This window comes from Piliocolobus tephrosceles, chromosome 4, assembly GCF_002776525.5.
Source record: "Piliocolobus tephrosceles isolate RC106 chromosome 4, ASM277652v3, whole genome shotgun sequence".
NCBI lineage: Eukaryota > Metazoa > Chordata > Mammalia > Primates > Cercopithecidae > Piliocolobus > Piliocolobus tephrosceles.
In genome coordinates, this window is record NC_045437.1 from 45,363,839 (window position 1) to 45,391,245 (window position 27,407).

Here is a 27,407-nt window from a genome sequence, read left to right on the forward strand (position 1 = left end):
GACTCACAATAATTTCTAAAGAGGCCATCCTCAGCTATACTAAGCTGTACAAATTCCTCTCCAATTCAGCTCACACAGCTTAAATGCTTGCAATGGCTGTTTGGTTGTGGTTGCCCCTCTTCTCCTTAACTAGCCCTCCCACTCTCACTATCCAAAAGATGTCTAGTTGACATAAATCTGAACTAATCAAACGCTCTAAGAAAGCTGATTTTAATGCAATAGAATACTGCTATCAATGTTTTAGAGTTTGAGAGTGGTCATGTGACTCCTCGCATGAATTACAGGTTACTACTATGACCAGACTTTACAAGCTTCCAGACCTCAGGCAGGGCTAGGATTAATCCAAAGAAAAAAAGGTTACTGCTTACACTTATTGGTATTAACTTCCTTTTCATTATTTACTAAAACTAGAAAAAAAGTATTCTATAACAAAATGTATACAATATAGTAATTGTACAAAACATTAATTTAGCAAGATATTAATTACAGTCCTAAAATGAACACTCAACATATTTTTCACTGCCACTTCCATGAAAAGCTCAGAAAAAGAGTCACTGGCTAAAAAGTCACAACAAAAACAATTTAAGCTTTACGTACAACGGAAAAGGTAAATCTTCCACAGTAACACTGCAGACGCAATCACTAAGAGGCTCTTCATGCTGCCGTGGTTTACTGGAATGTTCTTCAGAGTCCATCTTCTACAAGAGACATCATCAGCTTTCCAAGACCAACACTTGAAGCATTAGATGTAATACAAAATAAGGAGTTCTTTATTATTTATACAAAACTTGTACATTAAAAAAAAAAATTAAGATTCAATAACTCTGCTGATCCCCTGAGGAAGCTAAGAGCGTTCATGGGTCCATCAAAGAGCCCTCTGTAAATGTTTCAGTCACCAACCTCCTGGCCACAAGAACTAGGCCATTCACGTGGCTCCTTCACTGGCTCTGAAAGTCGACTTTCCCTTTCATTAGGCTCCGCAAGCAAGCCAGGGTTTCCTGGACAACCTTAAAGAACATTATCTTCTCTGGCCCAAGCTAGAGTATTTTATCAGTACACAAGTTGATTTTTATTTCTTGAACACTTCCAATAAACTAGCATAAGAAGCTTTATTACAACATATACAGATTTGATACAGTTTACAAAAAAAAAAAAAAACTAGATTTTTCAACTAAATAAAAATGTCTTTTAAGCAATTAAAGTTGGCTTAGAGAAATGGTATTTTTCTTTCAAAACTGTGTTTCTCCATTGATTTCTAAGGTCCCAGTCTTGCTTGCATTTGACACTCACCCTCATCTAAGCAACATTAAAAGCTCTGATATCTTTAGTAATGAATACAAAACCCTGTGTTTCTTAAAAGCCTAATGCTGAAAGACATGTTATAGCCAATCTAGACAAACATTTATATTTAAACAAAAGGCCTCTCTGAACAAATAGCCTGCGGAGATAAATGCAGTGATTTGTTTTCCTGACAGAACTATTTAGCACGTTTAACACATTATTCTGTAGTGTGGGAATAAGTGTTTCTTCCCTTGAAGAAAACAGGTCCCCTTCTGAAGAATAATGCTGTTTACCCCCCAAAATCAAAATAGACCAGCACCAAATGAAGAATTAATTTACAAATATGAACTTAGCTCTTGCTTCTTGAAGTTCTACATCCCAGACTTAATAAATTAACTACAAAATCAGGAGTTTCGTCAGCTACAGTATCATTTTAAAATCCATTTTCAATCGGCAGGGGTGAGGGAGAAAGTCAATTGCACTGATCACCATGAACTTCAAGAATTTCATCAAAACTTTTTTCCCAGCTTGTATTTGCCTTCAGAGGTGAGTTGTAGATTAACATCTTTGATGCTTTAACGTACAATATTCTTGCTGAAATCTTTCCAAAGAGCACAGCATGTAAAGCACTAAATTGTGTTCAGATCTGAGGAATCTGCATGGAAAGAACCTGAGACCTCTCTGAAAGAGTCAAAAACCAAGTGGTTGTCTCAGTGATCACATCTATTCATCCTCAACAAGCCAATGCATTGAGCTTTTTTAATTCACAGATTTTATGTTAGTCCTTTCAACCCAATGCGCGTGTTCCAGTTCAGAACTGTCAAGCTATTCAAGCTGTCTTCTTAGTGCAAGCTCCTTGGAGGTCTTGTAAATTGATTTTCGACCTATGGTAGAAAATGACAAAGTAGCAATATATAAATATCAGGAATGTAGAATTTTAACTTGGGACTACAGTAGCTGAGTAGTAAGTTTTTACACTGCATATTTTTTGAAATATAGGGAAAACATGTTAAATATATCTTTGGGTATTACCTGTTGTGAATCATGTGACTTTTGACAAGATGTCCTGCTGCCAATGCTGCCATAAGTGACAATTCCCCAGCCATTACGGTCCCACACACAATTCGGGCAAGCTGCCGGGCATTTTCCCCAGGATTATCTTTGCATGCTCCTTGAACACCTAGCATCTGTAGCCAGAGAGAGACACAGCAAGATTCACCCTTAAAATCATGAACAATTTCTTACTCAATCAACTAAAAACGGGGCAACTATAAATGGCATCAGAATAGAACTAGACTCCACTGGAAGTACTAACTTTCCAAGACTTGACAGCCACGACTGACAGTGCCTAATACCATAGCTAACATCATATTCACAGCCTGACCGGCAGTGCCCTTTACTCAGTAGATGAACATTCATTTGCTCTCTTCATCTACTTTCTTATCTAAGCATAAGCTGAAACATGCTTATTTGGACACAATGGATTAGGCTGATATGACAAAAGAGTTTTGAAAAGACCAATTAAAATATAGAGGTGAGTGATACATAATCTCAGCTAGAAAGAGAAACCGAGAGTCGGAACTAGGCGTGTGGACTCTATGCCTGATATACATCATACCTGCAAACAGGCTTGCTGAGGTAGCAGGTTGGTCCCACCGCCCACCGTTCCTATCTCTATAGATGGCATAGTGCAGCTGATATATAAATCTTCATTTGTGGGGCCACTTGCTTCCATTAAAGTAATACAGTTTGAACTACCAACATTCTGTGCTGCATCCTGAAAAAAATAAAAGAAAAAAATCTACAATATACTTCTTTCACTCAGAAAGATGTAAAAAGAGAAGTGGAGGCTGGAGAGCTCACCTGTCCACAGGCAATGTAGATGGCAGTGACAATGTTTGCTGCATGGGCGTTGTAGCCTCCTATGCTCCCAGCCATGGCAGAGCCTACTAAATTCTTGTTAATGTTGACCTCAATCATAGCCTCTGTGGTAGTCTTTAATACCTAGGAAACAGAGCTGTGTACATTTAGATGTTCCTCCGGAAGGTTCGGGGAATGTTACCCAAATCTATCTTTCTGCACCTCCAGAAAACAAAGTTTAGATGTGGCCCCATTCAAGTTCTGTCCTCCATTAAAAAATAATAATTAAAAAAAAAAATCAGTAAAGTTTGTTCCTATGGATTAGATACACACAGACAGGTGGCAAGGTACAACAGTCATCTTTGATGGAAAACACTGTCCCATATATTTAACTTTATTTAAAATGTTAATACTCCTTTACCCTAGTTTTAAATACAATTAAAGATTTCAAAATAAAAAAGATAAGTTATCCATCCAGTCACTCACTTCTCTGACAACCTTGGCTGGAATGACAGCTTCACAAACAACAGATTTTCCTCTTCCCTCTATCCAGTTTATAGCAGCAGGTTTCTTGTCAGTACAATAGTTACCACTAACAGCTAGAATCTGCATTTCAGGGAAATACTCATGAAGTTTTGAAAGTGCTTTCTCTGTACCCTGTTAACAAGAACCCAAAACACACACATATTAAATGCATGAAATATTCATCCTTATGGGAAGAATTTATTTGTATCTATGATATATTTCTAAGTGTAATAACTATACTTCAAAGAAACTGAGCACAAAAATAACAGCTGTTTTATTAACCATCACAATTACTTTCTTGGTCAGGTACAGATTCCTAATATGTTTCTTTCTCGGTAAGAAAACCAAGTTCTTTGTAGTCATTGTTGAATAGGATGTAGATAAAAAATGATAATGTTAAAAATACTCAATAAGGATACTCATATTTATATGTCACTGGGGAATGAGTAATAAATTCCATCTTCTAGTTATTCAGCTGTTACCTAAAACCCCAAGTAATGTACTCTGTAAAGAGAAGTGGGTCATAAGAGTCGATCTTGTGAGGTGGAAAGTCGTTGAGCTTTATTACGTAAAATACAAATAAGCTTTCCAATGACTTCCAATTAAATAGAATTAATTCAATTAACGACTCATCCCTCAATAACCCAAAACATACTTATTGGCAATTTAAAAAATAATTTTATTGTGGTAAAACACATAAAATTTACCATCCTACCCATTTTTAGGTATACAGTGGTAAGTATATTCACACTGCCATGCAACAAATACCCAGCACTCTTTTTTTTTTTTTTAAGTTCTAGGATATATGTATAGAACGTGCAGGTTTGTTACATAGGAATACATGTGCCATGGTGGTTTGCTGCACCCATCAATCTGTCACATAGGTTTTAAGCCCCACATGCATTAGGTATTTGTGCTAATGCTCTTCCCCTTGCCCCAACACCCTGACATGCCTCGGTGTGTGTTGTTCCCCTCCCTGTGTTCGTGTGTTCTCACTGTTCAACTCCCACTTACAAGTGAGAAGGTGTGGTGTTTGGTTTTCTGTTCCTGTGTTAGTTTGCTGAGGATGATGGCTTCCAGGCTCATCCATGTCCCTGCAAAGGACATGATCTCATTCCTTTCTTATGGCTGCATGGTATTCCATGGTGTATATGTGCCACATTTTCTTTATCCAGTCTATCATTGATGGGCATTTGGGCTGGTTCCATGTCTTTGCTCCCAGAACTCTTTTCATCTCATAAAACAAAAACTCTGCACTTACTAAATAACAACCACCCATTTTCCCCTTCCCTAAACCCATGATAACCACCATTCTACTTTCTGTCTCTATGAATTTGACTATTCTGGACACCTCATTCAAGTGGAATGATACAGTATTTGTGTTTTTGTGACTGGTTTATTTCATTTAGCATAAAGTCATCAATGTTTATCCATGTTGTATCATGTGCTATAATTTCCTTCCTTTTTAAAGCTGAGTAATATTCCATTTTATATAGACATATACATACATACACATACAAATATATCTACTTTGTTGTCCATTCATCCAAGAATGAACACTTAGGTTGATTCCAGTTCATAGCTATTATGAAAAATGCTGCTACAAACATAGGTGTACAAATATCTTTTTGAGAACTGCTTTCAGTTCTTTTGGGTATATGCCCAGAAGTGCAACTGCTGGATCATATGGTAATTCTATTTTTAAGTTGTTCAACTGCCATACTGTTTATTGGCAATGCTCCTTGACTTCTGATAGGTTTATTAGGCTGTAAACCCCACATAAGTAGAAAATATCCTAACTTGAAAAACGGACAGACGAATGGACGGGCAGACAGACAGATGGATGAATGGAGTCAGGGTCTTGCTACATTGCCCAAGCTGGCCTCAAGCTCCTAGGCTCAAGCTAACTTCCCACCTCAGCCTACCGTGCAGCGAGGACCACAGGTATGTGCCACTATGCCCAGCTATTTTTTTTTTATTGCTTGTAGAGATGGCATCTCACTATGTTGCCCAGGCTGGTCTTAAACTCCAGACCCCAAGCAATCTCCTTGCCTTGGCCTCCCAAAGTACTGAGATTATATTGGTGTTCTTAAAGACGAATCTTGAAGTCTCTGGAAGAGGTCAGCTTCAAAGGTGGTCTCTTGACTAGATAAAGTTTTGAAATGTCAACATTAAGACTGTTCCCAGTCCTGAGTAAACTCAGGATATGTGTAATGCCAAGTCTAAATTAAATCTATCAAATGTAAGGAATACCAATCAACAAATGCCTGATTGATATAACATGAGTTATATCAATCAATATTTACCTTTTAATAAAAGTACTTTCAGATACTCTACCTACACTTACCTTTGAAATCATGTTCATCCCCATGGCATCCCCTGACCTGGACTGGAAACGGATATAAAGGTTGCGTCCAGCTATGCTTGTATGAAGTTTCTGCAGACGTGCAAATCTATAAATAAAAGATGCAAAGATTGTATTGTATTCTTTATTTATTTATTTTTCTGAGATGGAGTCTCGCTCTGTCACCCAGGCTGGAGTGCAATGGCGTGATCTCAGCTCACTGCAACATCCACCTCCCAGGTTCAAGAAATTCTCCTGCCTCAGTCTCCTGAGTAGCTGGGATTACAGGCGCGGGCCACCATGCCCAACCAATTTTTGTATTTTGAGTAGAGACAGGGTTTTGCCATGTCAGTCAGGATGGTCTCGAACTCTTGGCCTCAAGTGATCTGCCTGCCTTGGCCTCCCAAAGTGTTGGGCTTACAGGCATAAGCCACTGCGCCGTCACAATTATTTCTTAATAAACTTACACAGTTCACATAAAAACAAATGTGTTAGCTTGAACTATATTGTGGTTATCATTTGTATTGATTATGCTACTTTAAAAATTTAATTTTCTTTATTTAAAGTAAGTCTCTTATACTAATACTTCTCTCCTATTTGGAAAATCTTTTTTTCTAAGACAGTTCTCTCCTAGGCAAAGTAACAGTCTAATCAAAATTACTAGCTCACACTTTTTTTTTCTTACTAATTTACCTCTGTGGAGCTATTCATTTGAATCAAGATTCTTTTTCCCCCCAACCAGGCATAAATATTACTCATTTTAAATGAATGGCTTTAAAGTTGATATTCTGTTATGTGTTCTTAAGGAGGTATATGTTAACAATTATGTTTGGTAATCACAGAAAATGACACTAGTTCTAAAATAAACAAATAGACATAAATGTACATACAAATCCGCTCACACACCTGCTAGTGCTGTCAAATGCCTCCTTTATCACTGCAAACCCTTCAGATGTTTCAAGCCAGGCTTTCACTTCTGCAGAGTCACAAGCACGTGGAAGACGCACAACTGGGCCACGAGTCATCCCATCTGCAAGGACTCGGCTGCTGGCACCTCCACCAAGCTGCACAGTATATGTTAGAGAAGCAAGCACATGTTACCCAAAAATGCTCATGCTTGACCTAAAAGGTATCAACTAATTGTCCTTAAAACTCTTCTCATTGCCTTGCCCATGATGTATTTTAAAACTGGCAAATATATAAATGCCAACTTACACCTATTGCTCTGCAGCCTCTATTGGTGCTGGCCACAAGACAACCTTCTGTTGTTGCCATTGGAACCTGAAATTCTTTTCCATCCAAGCAAAGGGGTCCTGCTACTCCAACAGGGATGGGCATATATCCAATAACATTCTCACAACAAGCTCCCATCACCTACAAGGTAAAGTCAGGCACCAAATGAAAATCTATATAGTAAAATGCACAAAAACTCATCTCAGCTTGTCATTAATAACTATTTAGTATGTATTCTTTTTAAACAAAATTTTTAATTTACCTTTAAACAGTGTTTAACATACTAAAATCTTTGAGTAATGACTATAAAAACAGGAAAAATATTTTTAATTTCTATGACCTACATCATAAGCAGAATAAAAAATGAGGGTAAAATGATTTAAAAGGAAAATGTTTTATAAAACTATGCACATATACGAAACTAATCAAGAAAAAAAAAAAGATTAAAAACATACAAAGCAAACCTCTCTTAATCAAGAAAACAACATACCAAGGAGTAATTATAATCCCTGTAAGGTAGGTACTGCAGAGAAGAAGGTTCTGAAAGCTTTTTGGAAAGTAACTGTCGGCGAATAGATACACCACGCTCATGAGTTTCCATCAGAGTTTCCAACTTATAGGCTGGGATATGCTTAGCATTGACTAACTGGATGATCTCAGCATCACTAAGGAATTTTGCACCTTTCTAAAGAAATGGAGAAAAAAATGAAATTGGGGTTAGAGAGAGAGATGAAACAGAAGGCTTGAAGGACTGTATTTCATGTTATAAACCATTTAATATAAATAATGCTAAGTTAAAATAATGTAATTTTTAAATTAAATCACTGTAGTTTTTAAATAAAAGATACCTCCGGGGCTGGGCACGGTGGCTCAAGCCTGTAATCCCAGCACTTTGGGAGGCCGAGACGGGCGGATCACGAGGTCAGGAGTTCGAGACCATCCTGGCTAATATGGTGAAACCCCGTCTCTACTAAAAAATACAAAAAACTAGCCAGGCGAGGTGGCGGGCGCCTGTAGTCCCAGCTGCTCGGGAGGCTGAGGCAGGAGAATGGCGTAAACCCGAGAGGCGGAGCTTGCAATGAGCTGAGATCCAGCCACTGCACTCCAGCCTGGGCGACAGAGCGAGACTCCATATGGAAAAAAAAAAAAAAAGATACCTCCACAAAATAACAATTCATTTTAATACAAAAAATGCCAAACAAAAATAACATAAATACCATTCTCATTAGATTTTACAATACAAAGACAATACAAAGACAGGCTTGCACTAATACACCATAAAAAGAAAAATAAACGTGAATTTAGCAAGGTTTCAAGTGTGTGTCAGATGTAACCGCTATTGTTTAAACTCTAGTAAACTTTCTATTTTTAATATCCTGAACAGGCAAGATATTCACATGGTTTAAAAACTAAATATTAAAAGAGATATAACGAAAAGTCTTCATCCTATCTCTGTCTACCATCTGCCCAGTTCTTTGCTACCTACACATAAATAGGTACCACTGTTTTATTGAGTATCCATCCAGAGATTTTTATGCATGATTATAAATACACATACACACACACACACACACACATATATATATACACACACACACACACACACGCACACATATGGGTATGAATTCACACAAGTGTTGGGCCAAAGGGTATAAACATTTATAATCTCATAAATTTTTATAATTTTTACAAATTTATTAATTTGAATTAACACTGTACAATTGCCTTCTCACCACCAACGTTAATAAAAGACCTTTCCAGGTTGGGAGCAGTGGCTCATGCCTATAATCCCAGCACCTTGGGAGGCCAAGACGGGCAGATCACCTGAGGTCCAGAGCTCGAGACCAGCCTGACAAACATGGAGAAACCCCGTCTCTACTAAAAATATAAAATTAGCCAGGCATGGTGGCGCATGCCTGTAATCCCAGCTACTTGGGAGGGTGAGACAGGAGAATCAATTGAACCTGCGAGGCAGAGGTTGCGGTGAGCCAAGATCACACCATTGCACTCCAGCCTGGGCAACAACAGCAAAACTCCTTCTCAAAAGAAATAAACAACAACAACAACAACAACAACAAAAAAAAAAAAAAAAAAAAAAAAAAAACAAGAAAAGACTTCTCCTGACAACCTCAATAGAGTTTGTTATTAAACTTTGGGATTACTGCCAATCTGATGAGTGAAAATATCTCAAGTACAATTTTAATTTGTATTTCTCTTAGGATGAAGTTAATCACCTTCTCACATTTTTAAGAGCCATATGTACTTTTCTCCTGACAACAGACTGATTATATTATCTGCTTTTAAAAAATTAGATAAAAATTTAGTCTCATCAATTTGCAGGAGCTCTTTATATATTACAGATTAGCCCTTTAGCCTTTAAATATAAATTGCCAATATTTTCTCTTGGTTTATTAGCTGTCTCTTGACTCTGCTTGTGGTGGTGATATACATACATATGCATACACACACATTCACAATCACCATCCTCCACAAAACTGGTACCAGTAATTCAATTTTGTGACTACTACCTGTGGGTTTATTAAGGATCTTTGCGAACACTAATATTAGTCTAATTTTTCAAAAGAATAGTAAGATAAACATTAGCTGGTTTATGTATTGTCAGTCCAAATTCATTCATTCTCTTAAAGTTTACTGAGCAACTACGAAATCCAAAGCCTTCTCAAGACATGGACTTAGCCTTCTAAGAGCCTGATGTCTAATAATGGAGATACTCAGGTAAATATGATATAAGCAACAAAGTACAACTGCCATTAAAAATGCAGTCTCTATATAAAGGATGCTTCAGAAAAGAAAGGTTACTTCTGTTTGGCGGAATTGAGATAGATTTCATAGATGCTAGCATTTGCCCTGAAGGTGTGAGCATCTGGAGATGCGGAGGCACGTCAGATGACAAAAACAACAGAAACCCAGAGTTGGGAACTGTGTTTAAAGAACAATGACTAAATTCAGCTAAAAAGTATATGATTAAAGAACGTAGGCCGGGTGTGCAGTGGCTCATGCCTGTAATCCCAGCACTTTGGGAGGCCAAGGCAGGCAGACCACTTGAGGCCAGGAGTTTGAGACCAGCCTGGCCAACATGGTGAAACCCTGTCTCTGCTAAAAATACAAAAACTAGCCAGACATGGTGGCACATGCCTGTAATCCCAGTTACTCAGGATCCTGGCTGATACACAAGAATCACTTGAACCTGGGAGGTGGAGGTTGCAGTGAGCCAAGATGGTGCCACTCTACTCCAGCCTGGGTGACAGAGTGACACTCTGTCTCCCAAAATATAATAATAATAAAATAAAATTTCATTTGTCAAGTATACCTCAATAAAACTGGTGAAAAATTGCATTTTACCAATAAATGTATTAAAATATATTTAAAAGAAAGAATTAACCATATTAAGCAGACATGAATGGAACATGATTATTTGCATGAAAGCATGAGTAGACTGATATGGTCATGTAGGTAGAAGACCCTGTTCAAATCTCAAAAACAAAAGCAAGCTTCCTCACGGGTATCAAGCTTACAAAATAAAACAAAAACTTTCTTCTATCTTTGAAACTTGTCTCCGTGTTAAACTCTTTCTAGGCCTCAACACACCTATGAGAATACAGTGGTCGCTCATCTCTATGATAAACAGTAATAAACTAGAAAGAGTTTTGACTCTGGAGTCAGAAAATCTTGGACCCTGCTATCAGCTTTACCATTTCCTAGATGTACTACTCGGGGAAATTAAACATACTGGAGCCTCAACGTTCTCATCTAAAAAACAGATAATTCTACCTACCTCTCAAGATTGTGGGAAATAAAGAAAGAAGATAGTATCTGTTAGTTATGTTACATGGTGCCCAGAACTTAGCTGTATTGTTCAGCAGATACTAGATTTTTCTTCCTTGAAAAAGCTCCTTTGTAATGAAAAATGCTACGTTGGAGTTTATGTATCGTCCTCACCTCTGCATTCCCAAGTATCTGTAGACATTCTTCGTTAGGCCGAGGTTCCCCGGGAAGTTCAATTTCAGGTTCCTGTGTCACCAGTACTGATGAAGTATCGAGTAAGGAGGAGTTACCAACTACAAATGTAGCTTTGTTTGGGGTATCTGTTTCAGCCACCAAGGGTTTTATAACCTCAACTGTTCAAGAGATCAAAAGAAATCTCACAACACGGCACATAATTTTGAAAACAGACTACTTTTTGAAGAAGCAATGAAGGACTGAAAGTGAAGAGAATAACAAGTTACCTTTTCTTTCTCGGTTTATCCCTGTCTCTTCCTCTATTGAATCACATTTCTGGTTATTTCTGACCAGCACAGGTTCACGTCTACAACAGTTGTCTGGGACTTTCTTTTGTGTCACTACAGGAGATGTGATAGGGTTTTTTAACGAGAGTGTAGATTCTGTCTCTGCTTGTTCAAAGAAGATGTACTTGACAGCCAGAAGAAGAGCTAAACTTAGGGTAATAACTTGTTCAATATCCATGCTGATCATTCTAAATAAAAGAAAGCAAATTAAAATATTATTCAGAAACGTAAAGGATACAATCTAAACTTGTATTAGCATAGAGTACTATGATTAATATATCACAAAGTAGATTTCAGTTAACTTACTTAGAGAGATAAAATTGCCAGAGGGAAACACTTGGTTCAATTCTCTTAGACACATTTTCATCCAGTCCTAAAGAAACCTTAGAAGTATCTGCTGTACTGTTTTGAGGAGAAGGATCAGCTATCCAGCGACTGTGAGCATGAACAAGAACCAAGCCTAGAGACTGAAATAAAATTTTAAAAATAATGTGTCCTCTGCATATCAACAGAACTTAAATTTCTTATCCCTAGCAAATAGACAACCAGCCATTATCTCTCATAGCTTCCTCTTACCATGAAAAAAAAAGCCCCAAGTTTGCTATGCAACTAAATAAAGTAGTGACCCCACTGAACTCCTGAAAACATCCCAAAGAACAGGCTTTCAAAGGGAGATAAGGTGGAGGAACTGAAAAAGTTTGCTTAGGAGAGAGGGGCTAATAAAGACCAGGAGCCTCAAATAAATGAACACATTAAGAAAAAAAGGAAGAAGGGGGTGCAATATCATTGAATGGGCCAAAAATTGTAGAAAATAAGAAATCTTAAAAACAATGAGATTGGAAGTGAGGATACTAAAAGGAGAAGAAAACTATGTCATTACCATAATCATCTTGACCCTCTGAGTTACAGGGTTTGGCTTATTTTCTTCTTCTTCTAAAACTCGGGCAAAATGGCTGAGCTGCCAAATTGGACGACCCTCGCGGCTTTCCCGAGAAAGCTACAAATTAAGTCAGTGTGACATTAGAAGGTATTGATTCTGTTCAGGTAAACTGATGTAAGCAGAAATATTACTCTTCTACTAGTGCCATATGTAAGAACTGGTCTTACCTCTAATACCAAGGACACACAAGCTGGGAAGAAAGTCATGAACACGAAGTAGTTGGCAAGAACTGACATGCAGCCAAAGCAGCACATAATTTCAAGCTGACGAACCCCTGGTTAGAGAAAAATTAAAGATATAACTAGTTAAGTGGATGTATTTTTGATGCTGCATGTATCACAAGGATATATTTGTCTTCCTGCAGGTAGACAAATACATGAAAATATCAATACATTAAGCTCCTTGCCATTTACTGGAAATAGAATTAGCAACTCAGAGGTGATGCCAAGCCTTAGGGAACAGCAGGAATAACCACAGAACTCTAAGTCCCTCAAGGGCAAAGCTCTTGCCTTCTCCCATGTCCCCAGTATCATAATGCCAGGCAGAATGGTAGTGTTTAATACACAACTGATAAACATATGTGTTTCCAATTCCTTTTTGTCAAGCAGTAGTGCCTTGTTATGAAATAAGGAGAGTACAGGCTACTCTAATGGAGCAAAACCCCAGTTACACTATTGATCTAATCCCACTTGTTAGGAGAAAAGCAATTTGCCAATTAACCAAGGATTTTTTATATAAGTGGAATATCCTGCCAGTTATGCCAGTCCTGATATAAGATCAAAATAATTATTTTTTGTGTACCAACAAACTCTAATTTCAACATAACCTCTATGATGGCTACTGAAGTTCTTATAATTTTGGTTATTTCATTCATCTGTTTGGAAAATGATATAATACAAAATGGCAACTCAAGATTAAAAATTAACAAACATATTCCACTACAAAATACTTAAGGTATCATTTGGTAATCTCAAATAGTAAACAACCGAATTATAGAGGCTAGAAGAGACCTTAGATCACCACCAAATCCTTCTCTCTCACTTTACAAATAAACTTGAGCATAATATAAAACATATTTCTGATGTCAAACATAACAATGCTTTGAAACATAAATTTAAATTGTTCTATAAAAACTGCTCACAAAAACTCAAAGTTGTATTTTATTTCCTAAATTTTAAGATATCATTTGACTGACTAGAACAAGCATATATTGTATTTTTTTTAATTCCACAATTACCCTCAAATGTGGAAATTCAAGAGGCTACACAATCACAATAACAAAAGCATTATAAACCACATTTTAAATGGTAACTGAATATCTTTTCAAACTTGAGGCCATCGAAACCACACTTGACCAATGCTTTCATGACTTGACTATCTACTATTTCTCTCTGCACAATATTCACTCATCTTGTTGCCATATGCTCTCCAGGCATTCTTCCTTACTGTGTCCCCAGGTAAGTCTCTCTATACACAAAGAAACAGCACCAATCCACATGCATCCAAGAAGCTAAGACTTTCTACTTTTTGTACTGGCTTTTTCAAAGGGTTACTTCCAAGTTACTATGTGTTAAATCTGTCCTTTTCTACCCTAACCCAAATCTCTAATTACACCATTTCTGTATAGCTGTAAATGTCTCACTGCCTTCTCCAACCACAAATCTAATCACTTCCTTTGTCTACTTCTCTGACCATATCATGACAAAACTCATCGCCCAACTGCTTTTCACATCATTATTATTTCAATGAATAACCCCGTGGTTTCATGGCCCAACTGTTACTTCCTGGCAAATTCTCTTCTCATATATTCTTTTGCTTGAATAAAATCATACAAGTACATTTTCACCTTATCAACATTTTTTCTTGAGTGTAGTGGTGGTTACATGACTATGTCATTATCAAAACTCATAAAATTGTACTCCCAAAAGTAAATTTTAAGGTAAGTAAATTTTTAAAATTAAAAAATATTTTATCTGCTAAATAAAATCTTTGTTGAATAAAAGAATAACTAAATAATAATTTACTCTCAGAAAGTTAGAAGCAATATTACATTTTAAAAATACTATCCACTGAAAAGGCCTAAACTAACGACAATAATTTACACCCTTAAAAGTTAGATAATTTACTTCTGAAAGAATGAGGCATCTCATTGAGGGCTCTAAGGTACCAGGAAATACACAGTAGTTAACTAAGTATGGTCTTTATGAGAAAGCCATAAAATATAGTCCTAATGATTAGGAGACCTTCACACAGCATAATATATTCCTTCTGGCAAATTTCCATGACAGGCTGTAATTTTTATTCTACATAATGAAGTCCTATGTTTGATATTAATATCTGATTCTCTACTATCCAAATTAAGAATGAAGAAACGTGTTGAAGCTAATGCTGGGTGCTTGCTGAGATGTACTGCTTACTATTGGATTAAATATTTCCAATCACCTTATTGGGTGAATCTTACTCAGATCTGTCCAATTCCTGACTCTTTTCTCCCTACATGATAATTAAAACACAAAAAACCAAATCACCAGTTGAGTCTAAGTAACAGCAGGGCCTGGAAGGTGTCTTGCAGACCAACCTTGGAATGCAATGTTGGTTAAAAAAACCAAACAAAAGAAAGCAAATGAACAAAAATATCACAAATATAATAAAAAATTTTAAGAGTAATTTAAAAGTCAGAATTTAACAATAAATAATACAAATCCAAGATGTTCTTTTTCCTCTTTAGTGACATACCTATTTTAAAATATGGCAAAAATTCCCTACAAACCTGACATGGTACCAACTCCAATAACAAGACATTCAACAAGAGCATCGAGGGTAAATGTTGGACCTAAAATTGCCATTCCACGAGCAATATTTTCTCTTACTTCATCCTAAAACAGATCAAACATATCAATGAGGGCAAGGGACAAAATAACTTTTTTAAATGTTAGAGCATCCTATGGCTTATATTAATATCAAATTATTATTCAAAGAGTAAAATATACAATATGATAAAACTAACAGGTATTCAAGATAGAAAGTATAATGGTAATATGACGGATTTAAAAATGAATTTTTTTTTTTCTGTTTTGAAATGGAGTCTCACTTTGTTTCCCAGGCTGGAGTGCAACGTGCAATGGCTCAATCCTGGTTCACTGCAACCTCCACCTCCTGGGTTCAAGCGATTCTCCCGCCTCAGCCTCCCGAGTAGCTGGGATTACAGGCACCCACCACCATGCCCAGCTCATTTTTGTATTTTTAGTAGAGACAGGGTTTCACCACATTGGCCAGGCTGATCTCGAACTCCTGACCTCAGGTGATCTGCCTGCCTCAGCTCCCGAAGTGCTGGGATTACAGGGGTGAGCCACTGCGCCCAGCCAAATTTTTAAAAAAGAACATATAGTGCCCTGATTCCCTTTCCACTGAATAAGATATTTCTTAGGAATATTCCTTTGAGGTCATGCATTAACTCTGTCATTTAAATCCCACATAATTAAATCCTACAACATTCTATATTTTTGCCTACCATGGCAGAAGCTTAGTTGCAAATTTTTTATGAGATCATATTAGTATTAATAAAACCAAACTCATTTCCTTGTTAACATGTTCAAATGATCATACACATTATCAATAAATAATCAGGGCAGAATTGTGTACTATTTTATACTCAAGATGCTCTGATATAATATTGTTAAAAAGGTTAGGTTCTTCAAAGTGACTAATGAACATTAAGAAGAAACTTAAAATAGGAAATAACGCCAGTGTTAATTTAAGGGGTTTAAAAATAAGTCTGACCAGGCACGGTGGCTCCCATCTGTAATCCCAGCACTTCGGGAAGCCGAGGTGGGTGGATCACTTGAGGTCAGGAATTAAAGACCAGCCCGGCCAACATGGCAAAACTCCATCTCTACTAAAAACACAAAAATTAGCCGGGGATGGTGGTGCACACCTGTAATCCCAGCTACTCGGGTGGCTGAGGCAGAAGAATCCCTTGAAGCCAGGAGGAGAAGGTTGCGGTGAGCCAAGATCTCGCCACTGCACTCCAGCCTGGGCGACAGAGTGAGACTACATCTCAAATCAATCAATCAATCAATCAATCAACCAACCCTGGGGTTCTCTTCCATTAGATCCTGTTCTGCTCTCTGATGTGTTTCACTAGGAAAACACTCTTATTTACCCAAAAATTTTTACCATAATTTCTGAAAACTTTCAAAAAGAAAAATGGAGGCAATTCCAAATTCCAGTAGCCACAGAATCATAATTGAGTTGTTAGATAGAGAGGACTGTTCCTGGGGCACTTATGGAGACCCGTCTTGGGACTTGAGAATTAAACTTAAAATTCTGTGCAATTCTTAAATCTTGGACTATGAAGAAACTCTATTAATCCTTCCTATTAATGTAAACTGAAAAAAGGAATACTATTCACATTCCTATCTTATAAATAATACTTACCTGTGAGTTGGAACTGAGGGCAAACTTTGCTAATGCACTTGCTCTGGAAAGGTCAATCAGAAGGAGGAAAAAAGGCAAAGCTTCACTGGAAAAGAACAAAATGATCAGATAAATTTAATGAGAAAAAGTATGATTTAAAAAAAAATTCTTTTTAGAACAAAAGCTTTCCGCCCCTCTATATTGTATGATCCTGTAGTATGTGTACCTTTCTGCAGACAAAAAGGTATACCTTATATTTCTTCAGCATCCTCAAAGCTAAACATAACAGTTGCTCAAAATATTTGTTAAAAATATTTTTAATGTTAAAATGTAAGTATATTTACATTTAAACACCTTTTGATAATTTTGTATCAAAAGATCATCCTTGGTAAAAAGTACCTCCTTGGATTACCATTAGGGAAAAAAAGTGGAATATATAAAAATTTTCATTAATCACTACCTGTGGAAGGATAAACAAAACAAACTCTCTGGAAACTAAATTGGCAATGACAGCACTAAAAAGCTCTTAAAAAAAAAAAAGTAAAACCACTGTCTCACTCCTAGGAATGTATCTGAAGAAAATGATTATGAATATGAACAAAAATGTAGTTACAAAACCATTTATCACAGAGTTATTAATGAAAAAAATTAAATAACGTAACAGTCCAACATTAGATGATTAATAAACTACAAGATGTTTAGACAGAAGAGAATACATATAGCCATTACAAACAATTTAGTTTAACATTAAGGACATGGAGGCCGGGCACAATGGCTCACGTCTATAATCCTAGCACTTTGGGAGGCCAAGGCAGGCAGATCACTTGAGGTCAGGAGTTGGAGACCAGCCTGACCAACATGGCAAAAAACAGTCTCCACTAAAAATACAAAAATTAGATGGGCATGGTGGCAGGTGCCTGTAATCCCAGCTACTCAGGAGGCTGAGGCAGGAGAACTGCTTGAACCCAGAAGGTGGAGGTTGCAGTGAGCCAGGATCATGCCATTACACTCCAGACTGGGTGACAAGAGCGAAACTCCATCTCAAAAAAAGGGGGACAGGGAAAGATGTTGATAAACTATTATTATGCATAAAGAAATTATAAAACAATATATATGATGTCAGATATTTTCTTTAAGTATAAAAACAGTAGAAAAGGATATATGCCAAAATGTTAATAGTTATGAAAATTAGCTAATAGTAAAATTAAACAAAAAAATTCCCCTTATTTTCTTAACTTTTGAAAATGTGCCTTTGCACCATGGAGAAGAAAAGTTTTTTAAAATGTATTTTGACAGAAAGTATATTGAGGTTTTAAATACTTACTTCAAGCCTGTCAATTCTTTGTCTAAGAAGTGAATGACAACTGTACTGAATACAAAGCTTGAGAAAATTGTGAAGAGGCCAGCAATACCTAAAATGACAAAAATTCAATACTGAAAAACCTTTATCCTTTACTACACAAATAATAACAGTCTCACACAGTATTCTGAGATAATACTAGTTTTCTCCAAATTATTAAGGTCTCAAATTTCAGAAGGTCTAATTGCCAATAATAAGGAAACTATTAAACGCATGCAGCACACTTTCAGCAACACACATATTTCCAAATACAAGATTTGAATGAACAGGTTTATTTCTACAGCACATCAAAAATCTAATGACACCAGAAGTTAAACATGTAAAACTATTACCCAAAATATATTTTGATCCAAGTTGACGTAAATTCTGGAACTGGAAGTAAATATACAGGATTGCTATGCATCGTGTTATTGTCAGAATTATAATGTCACTGCTCAAAACATCCTAATAGGAGAGAAAGAAAAGGAAATTCCAATAGCTCTGACTTTTAAAATAAGAAATCAAAACTAAGAATTTTTATTTTGCATGTGCAATTCATTTATATATTGTCATGAGAACATAAATGTAAGCACACTACAAGTCCAATAAAAATATCAAACATGCAAATCAAAAATTAAATCCAACTGTTAATCAAACCACTGTGGTAAGCCAATACATCACTGCAATTTTTTTTTTTTTTTGAGACAGGGTTACATGCTGTTACCCAGGCTGGAGTGCAGTGGTGCAATCACAGCTCACTGCAGCCTCAACCTCCCAAGTTCAAGGGACCCTCCTGCCATGGCCTCCAAAGTAGCAGGACTACAGGTGCATGCTACTACATCCAGATAATTTTTTAAGTTTTTTTTTTTTGTTTTTGAGATGGAGTCTTGCTCTGTTGCCCAGGCTGGAGTGCAGTGGTGCGATCTCGGCTTACTGCAAGCTCCGCCTCCCTGGTTCATGCCATTCTCCTGCCTCAGCCTCTTGAGTAGCTGGGATTACAGGCGCCCGCCACCATGCCCAGCTAACGTTTTGTATTTTTTAGTAGAGACACGGGTTTCACCGTGTTAGCCAGGATGGTCTCAATCTCCTGACCTCGTGATCCACCTGCCTCAGCCTCCCAAAGTGCTGGGATTACAGGCGTGAGCCACTGCGCCCAGCCTTTAATTTTTTTAAAGACTGGGTCTTACTATGTTGCCCAGGTTGCCCAGGCTGGTCTTGAACTCCTGGGCTCAAAAAATTCTCCTGCTTTGGCCTCCAAAAGTGTTGGGATTACAGGCATGAGTCACTACACCTGGCCCACACTCATTTTTGACTATTAGTTACTTATAAAAGATGTATTTCTCAAATAAAGTCAATTACACTCATTTGTGAAGAGAAAGCAAAATATTGTATTTTGTATGCACTGGAAATATGTATTTCCAGTGCATTCCATATAAACAGAAATTTGAGGTAAGTTCCTACATACTAAAGATTTTACTTGGCCGAGCACGGTGGCTCACGCCTGTAATCCCAGCACTTTGGGAGGCCAAGGCGGGTGGATCATGAGGTCAGGAGATCCAGACCATCCTGGCTAACATGGTGAAACCTCATCTCTATTAAAAATACAAAAAATTAGCCGGGCGTGGTGGCGGGCGCCTGTAGTCCCAGCTACTCAGGAGGCTGAGGCAGGAGAATGGCGTGAACCCAGGAGGCGGAGCTTGCAGTGAGCCGAGATCGTGCCACTGAACTCCAGCCTGGGCGACAGAGGGAGATTCCCTTTCAAAAAAAAAGGTTTTACTCATAACTTTTAAAAATTATGTGGTCCCATATAAGGGCTTAAGGGCTCTTTAGAAATTGAAAATGTAATTTACTTTAGTCAATATCAAATTAACTTCACTAACCTCTTCAAACTTTGGACATTCATAATTCCAACCACAGATCTTATTGTTACCAGTAAACATGTTCATGGACATCATGCAGATGGTCAGTGTCACTGTCCCCACTATGACTTCCCAGGGATGGGAGGCCACGAAGAGGCCATGCATTCGAAAAAGTCTTGACAACATTGTAGATACAGAATCTGTGGATCCTGGAAGGAATATCAAGTGTGAACACTTAGTATACAGCTCATTGTATTTTTAGGAAAAGATTTTAAGGAAAAGTGTGCTATACAGGTCACTGCAGTTTTAGGAAAAGATTTTAAGGAAAAGTATGCTATAAACCCTGCTTTGTATGCGCAGTGTCCTATACATATGACTATTTGATACTGTTCTTTATAATTCTGGAAAATAATTATAAAATTAAGAGAACTATGTTATTACTTCTTCACTCAAACAATAAATCCTTTACTACTCACTGGCAACCAACTTTAAAGCAGCCATTTCTTAAAAAGTATATGAATTCAAACATTTAAGATCAAACCAGGTAAGTAGCTCAACCGTATTACCTGAGCCTTGCAAGTAGAAGAGCAATCAAGCAGAAAACACAAGTGAGAAACAGCTATTCACATTTTCTAATTACCTAGATATAAAATGCATGTTAAGTATCTTCTTGATCATCTACATTCTGATTACACAAAAGGTAAACACCAAAGAATCTACTTGTTGAGTGAACTGCTATAAATCACGTTAGTTTATAAGATCCTCAAGGGCAGGGACCTCTTGTACTTTTTCATTCCATAAAACATGGCAGAATGTCACTAGCAAAAGGATGTTTAATAAAACCTTCCTAACATTGCTGTCAACAGAAAAAAAGTCTTTTCTGATAGATGTTTCTACATTAATAAAACAGGGTAAGAATTTTGCTGTGGTGGCTGCTTTTCTTCTAGCAGAATCATCAACAATAGTGCTAGAAGACCAGTAGAAAAGCATTAGACGTGAAAAGCTCCCAACTTTCACAACTAATCAAAAGCTAGAACAGTAGTAGAAGAGGATGACTGGCTGAAGTATCTGTATATAGCATTCAAAAAAATTCCCAATAGAACATATAGAAGATTTTGATCTAGTGACTACCATGACTAAATTTCGTGTTTGCTAAATAATAATTCTGATATTCTGATTTTGAAAAAAATCTTATATTACCATTGGTCTCCATAAATAAACCTGCAAGTCTTACTTCTTTCACTAAAATTAATGCCTGTGATAAAGCATATTAGTAACCTGCAAAAATCAACCAAAAAGACTTAAAAAGTAAGCTCATTAACTGCCACTCTAGCAAGAATTCAAATGAATCTCACATTTAGTAATAACTAAGAAAGTGATTCATCTGTTGAAGACAGACTATAAAAAGGCAATCAAGTAAGTGAAACAAAGCATTTATCTATTTATAAAGGGTTAGGGGAAAGACCGAAAACAAAAAAGAGTAGCTTTAAGGAACCAAAGCAAATATCAAGTGTCATCTCTCACTGCATCACTCCATGTTCTCTACATTTCAGCCATACCACACCACTAGCTGAATAGTTTTCAACCCGTTGATCCACAACAACTGGATCAATTAGATCATGACATCAATTTCATCAATAAGAACAAACATTTTTAAATAAAATTAAATAGAAAACAATATTATAAAAAATAGCTGTTGGGTAAGCCAGGTAGTATGGGTAGGTATTATTTCTTAAAACTAGGTTTCAAGAAACTATACATACGTAAGTGTGTGTCTGGCTTTTAAATTAACATGTGTTTCCTACTGTGGGTCACAGTTTTAAAAAGTTGGCAGTACCTAAAGGAATATAAATGTGGCGTGTACCTGCCTGTGTTTACTCATGCTTTTTCAACCTTCCACCCTGAGTCTTATTCATCAATTTACCCTCCAGCACCTTGCACTCACACATAGCATTGCTCAATAAATGCTGGCTTAAATTCTTAAACTATAGCAGCATGTGTTTTATGACACATCTTGAAACAGACCTAAAGATGACTTTTTTTAAAGGCACCTAGATATGGATGTAACCCATGCCCTCTAGTTGAAGGCTAAATGCAGAGCATTCAGGGAACATATTAATGGGGTATGGGAAGGAGAAACATTTTACATACAGGTTGAGTATCCCTTATCCAAAATGCTTGGGACCAGAAGCATTTCAGATTTGGGATGTTTTCGAATTTTGTAATATCTGCATTACATTTACTAGCTTAGCATCCCTAATCCAAAATCCAAAATCCAAATTCCAAAGGCTACAATGAGCATTTCCTTTAAGTGTCAGGTTGGTGCTCAAGAAATTTCAGATTTTGGAGCATTTCAGATTTCAGATCTTCAAATTAGAGACAGTCAACTTGGAACTATCCTGGAAAATGTACAACAGCAACAAAATACTTTCTATTAAATTAGCAGGTACTTGGATTTAAAATATTGGAAATCTTTAATCAAATCTTAGATATGAACCCTACTTAATTATAACCAAAAGACTCACTAAAAGTAAAAGGCTAGATTTTCATGATGGTATTCTATCACATAATTTCTTTCTTACATTTAAAACACAACTCTACCCATTGTTCTACAGGATCAACTAGCATCGAAGTTCCAGAAAGTAAATTAACTACGTGTTTCAAAATTAGGTCAACATTATTTCTAACCCTCTTTCCCTGCAAAAAAACACTTCAGCTCAGATTTTTCCTCATTATGTCAATCAGATTATTATTAAAAAGTTAATTCATTTGAATTAAAATCTTAGCTGCAACCCCGTAGGAACACTAACTTGTGAACAAATTGATTTAACATCATAAACCCATAATTATACATTAGACACATTATGTATTCCCTCAAAAGATTTTATGGTGGCATTGTAATTCTGGGACTTTTTTCCTAGGTGTAAAGTCATCTTTGCAATATTCAAGGAAAAAAATTACACATGACCCTGTCAGCCATCCCTAAACACAGAAAACCCCACCTATTTGGAAACAAACTGAGCAATCTTATAAGGGTGTGTCAAAAGCAACCATAATTATAAACAATCTCATTTCTCATGAACATCCTCCCCATTGCCCTGTGATTATGCAAAGCATTTACATGCCATAGAATCCAATCTTCCACCTTCATCAGCAGTTGCAAATGGAAAAAGCAGGCTACAGGATAGCTCCTGCAAATTGAGTTGACAGTATTTATGCAACACTGCAATAAAAATTAATTTCACTTAAAGAAACAAAACAAATAGGCAAGGTATGCCTTACTTATTCAGACTAAAAAGTATGCTGCAAACATTTTACATATTCTTTAAAAGAATGGATAATGCTTAAATGTCAATCCAATCTGCTACAGAAACCACCTACCACGACCAACTGCAGAAAAGGATGCTTCGGCATCCTACTTCCTCCTACTCAGCACTCCGCCTGCATTGCACATTCCAGTATTTGATTATATACTATCTTACAGTGTTCTCAAATTAATTAAATGTGTACATTTTGTCTCTTTGAAGGCAAGAACTGCGTCTTATATGGCAGTCATTTTCAATCCCAACAGGATCTAGCATTCTGCTGCTCAAGCTGGTATTCCAGAAAGAAAAAAAAAAAAAAAAAAAATCTTGCACTAGCAATCAGGAAACCTGGATTCTATACCCAATTAGCTCACATTCTATTACATGCTGTTTTTAAGTCATATCTCTTCTCTTCATTCACTTACGAAGCTAGAGCTCCAAAGTTCTCTGACAAAGATAAGTATTAAATGGAATAATACGAAACTGCTATTTTTGTAGGTCAGCTGAATTTTAAATACTGGCAATTTCACATGGGTCAACCTAAGTAGACCATGTGATTCCATAATGTGGCTATCTATGGTCTAGAAACTAGACCATAAAGGAATAATACAAAGAGTGTGTGGATGCAGGCATACTCACAGACTTATCTTGAAATGGTTATCCCAAACACCTGACAATTTTCATGTTAATGTTGTAACCTATGTGCAATTTTGTTTAACCTTCGTGTTACTAATTCCCATTTGTCTTGACCACCAAGTTTATCATAAGTTCTGGAAGAACACCACAACAAAGCAGGCCTGCAAAATCCAGTCTATGCCCAAAGTACTGTCCAGGCCTTTGCTAGATTATCTCTAAATTGCAAAATGCCTTTCATTGCATGGAGACGAAAATAAATTCATAAGTAAACAAAAAGTACATTCTCTACCTTGTGGGACGCCGAAATCATGCACATGGCGTGAATGCCCGGATCCAGCAGCCGCGCTTTTCCCGTCTGCCCTGCGAGCTGCCAACCCAGAAGCCCCACAGACCCCTAGCATTTCTCGAATCCAGAGGCCTCCGAGGTCACCCTGCCTGACACCCTTTCCGCCCGGATTATCGCGACCATGCAGCCAGCACTGCCTACTCTGAACAGGGCCGATGAACGCGGCTACGCCCCGCGGGTCCGCAGATGATGACCGCAGTCACCAAGAGGCCAGACCGCCGCCCGCCTCTCAAACCCAGTTCGGGACCCTGGGTTCCTCCGACACTGGTGCCGGTCGCCGCTCGGCCTGCCGGGCCTCAAGGACATTCCTTGCGGTCCCCGCGGGTCCGGGCCGCCACACCAACAAAGCGCAACCGCAGCACCCTCCAGGTCCGCAGGAGCTGCTGGCAGCCACTTCCCAGGGCCGAAGGAAGCTCCAGAATTGCCACCAAAATAGCCAAAACCCCACTCCCACTCATCTCGCCCCGCTCCCCGCCGCCCCGGCCCCGCTTCTTGGCCACCAGCCGCCTCACCTCCAGATCTCACTAGAGGCCACCGAACCCCGGCGCCGGTGCTCCGCCAGTCTCCAGTCAACGGAGACACGGAGCGGAAGGAACCCTCGCCTTACGCACGCGTGGAGCCGGACGAGCCTTCGACCAATAAAAGAGGATCGTTCGATTGTCTAGCCAATCGCCTGGGGGCTGCTCGGCCTGACGGCGCTACGTCACGAACGGTCGCCTTAACAACCGCCCACAGCTCTCTACAGGGCCAAGAACAGGCACCGCACCATCTCTCACCACGGCTCGGCCAACCAATAGCCGTTCGAGTCCCAGCAGTAGGGCCTGCCTATTGGCCCTAGAGCCGTGGGGGCGCAAGCATGGCAGCTGCCTAGGCGAAGGCGATAGGGGACCTGGCGAGTGGAGTGTCCCACAGCCCCAGGGCCTGACCCGTGGTCATCCTGACTGTGAGTGTACAGTGGGAGGCAGTTATAGGAAGCAGAATTGGAGCGTGAGGGAAAACGCAGGGTCAGGTCGATGACTGAAAGCTCAGTTACTAGCGCGGGAGAGATGGAGGGAAGTAGAGGCGGCCATGAAAAAAAGAGGAGTATAAAAAAGGGAAGGTGGCAGCGACGAGTACCTCAAACCTATAACTGGCCGGTAGCCGAAACCAGCGGTTTCCCGAGATTTACCCGTTAGTGTCAATGGCTCCGGTTACCTGCATCTCTCTGTCTTGTGTGGGACATCCATTGCATGCTGGATTCTCTCTGAAATGTGCCTCTCCTGCGTCTTCTCTGCGTTCCTTCTGCTCTCCACCTGGTGCAGGGCTTTATTATCTCTTACTTAAAACAGTGCAATAGCCTCTCCAAACTGGTCTTCCCAGTCTTAGACGCATTCACTTTCCAATCTCTCCTGCACCACTCCCACACGCAGTATGTGGCATACTACTTCCTATTATGCCATAGACCCAAATCAGCGTTTCTCATTGTCTACTGGATTAAAGAAAGAACCTGTCACCACTAATATGGTCCCATCATACATTTCTGACGTATCTCTACTTTCCTGTGTGAACCTTATAGTTCAACCAGGAGTAACTGGCCCTTTTTCAGTCACACTCTGTACCTTTTTACCTCCCTGCTTATGTTCTCTTTGTTTACCTTGGATATGGGCTTTTTCATATACCACCTCCTTTTTAAATTCCCTCAAACACATCATCCCTGCCGACCTTGAAAACCCATAAAATTTCCGTAATATTTTTTGACTTGCCTTACTATCGTATGTGGAAATTTATTAAGGGCAGGAATTGTATTTCACTCAATTTTTAAAGCCCATATTTTGAAACACAGTACCAGGAAAACACTAAACGCTCCCTAGTTTTAATAAATGATTATAGATTCTTATAATCCTTATATAATAGGTATTATTCCCATTTTACAAAACAGTAAAAATTAAAGTTTGTCAAGCAACTTGCTGTAGATCACATAATGAGTAAAACTGGAATTTGAACCCAGATCTAATGCTTACGCTGGTTCTTCTGTTCCCCACTGCTTCCGTGTAAGACCTTCATTCATATCTCTTTACCAAATGTTGTGCCTTTGAAATGCTCATTATGTGGATTACACTGTGGTTGGCATGGGAGATATAGTGACAAACATGACAGGTATGGTGCATGCCTTTATGAACCTTGCACAGTAAAGAGAACAGGTGAACTACCCGAAGATTGCAGTGTTCTCTTAGCAGCCTTGTTAAAAGAGAGAGAGAGAGAGAAAAAAGTGTATAAGTACCAAGAGCCTAGAAGCTGTCATATTTTCAATGCCGCTGCAAGTCTCAAGGGCCAAATATCTCAGAAGTTACAGATTGTACACATGCCTACTAATGTAATTCAAATAAGGACTATAAAGCTGTTACCAAAACAGGCTTTAGCCCAAGATTTAGAAATTTTCATTCCCAAACTGCCTAATTGAGAACTCCAATAGTAATATGAGTTCAAAAGCAAGCAATAAAGAAATGCCAGTTGTCTAGTTTTATGGTCTTAAAATAAATTCTATATCATTCCCAAAAGGTATTTCAAAAGAATCTTTATAGCACTTAACTAATAATTTGTACTTAGTGATAAATCACAAAATTGGGTATGGACACAACATAGAAAGGGAGGGTGGGGTAGGCGCCAAGGAAGTCTATGCGCCGCTTCCTCGTATGCATTTAACCCTTCAAGCAAAGAGTTTATAAAAGTGTAATTTTTTTATTTTTATTTTTTGAAATAGAGCCGAGGTTGGCGTGCAGTAACACGATCTTAGCTCACTGAAACCTCTGCCTTCTGGGTTTAGTGATTCTCTTGCCTCAGCCTCCTGGATAGCTGGAATTATACGGGTGCACCACCAAGCCCAGCTTATATATATATATAATTTTTATTTATATACATAATTTTTATATATATATATTGAGACGGAGTCTTGCTCTGTCACCCAGGCTGGAGTGCAGTGGCGCGATCTCAGCTCACCGCAAGCTCCGCCTCCTGGGTTCACGCCATTCTCCTGCCT

The 27,407-nt window shown here is 38.1% G+C and overlaps 1 protein-coding gene across 1 annotated transcript; it reads right to left on the reverse strand.

Annotated features, from left to right (window-relative positions):
* Nucleotides 1–373: 373 nt before the first annotated feature.
* On the reverse strand, nt 374–25,279 carry HMGCR (3-hydroxy-3-methylglutaryl-CoA reductase). The gene is made up of 20 exons (XM_023207992.3): nt 24,904–25,279; nt 20,126–20,313; nt 18,599–18,710; nt 18,231–18,318; nt 16,928–17,012; nt 15,261–15,366; nt 12,658–12,764; nt 12,431–12,547; nt 11,857–12,017; nt 11,491–11,738; nt 11,204–11,382; nt 7,734–7,928; nt 7,226–7,384; nt 6,917–7,074; nt 6,014–6,119; nt 3,628–3,798; nt 3,145–3,285; nt 2,900–3,058; nt 2,314–2,468; nt 374–2,165 (listed from the first exon to the last, which is right to left on the reverse strand). Exons 2-20 carry the CDS (start codon nt 20,288–20,290, stop codon nt 2,111–2,113), a joined length of 2,667 nt encoding a protein of 888 aa, XP_023063760.1. The 5' UTR covers nt 20,291–20,313; nt 24,904–25,279; the 3' UTR covers nt 374–2,110.
* Nucleotides 25,280–27,407: the final 2,128 nt, after the last annotated feature.

Excerpts from the sequence above, each read along its gene's own strand:
- HMGCR (XM_023207992.3), bottom strand. The coding sequence starts at position 20,290 with ATGTTGTCAAGACTTTTTCGAATGCATGGCCTCTTCGTGGCCTCCCAT. Across the intron at positions 18,711-20,125 it reads AATGTCCAAAGTTTGAAGAG|GATGTTTTGAGCAGTGACAT; the intron begins GTTAGTGAAGTT and ends CTCTCCTATTAG. Across the intron at positions 12,018-12,430 it reads AGAGGGTCAAGATGATTATG|TCTCTAGGCTTGGTTCTTGT; the intron begins GTAATGACATAG and ends ATTTTATTTCAG.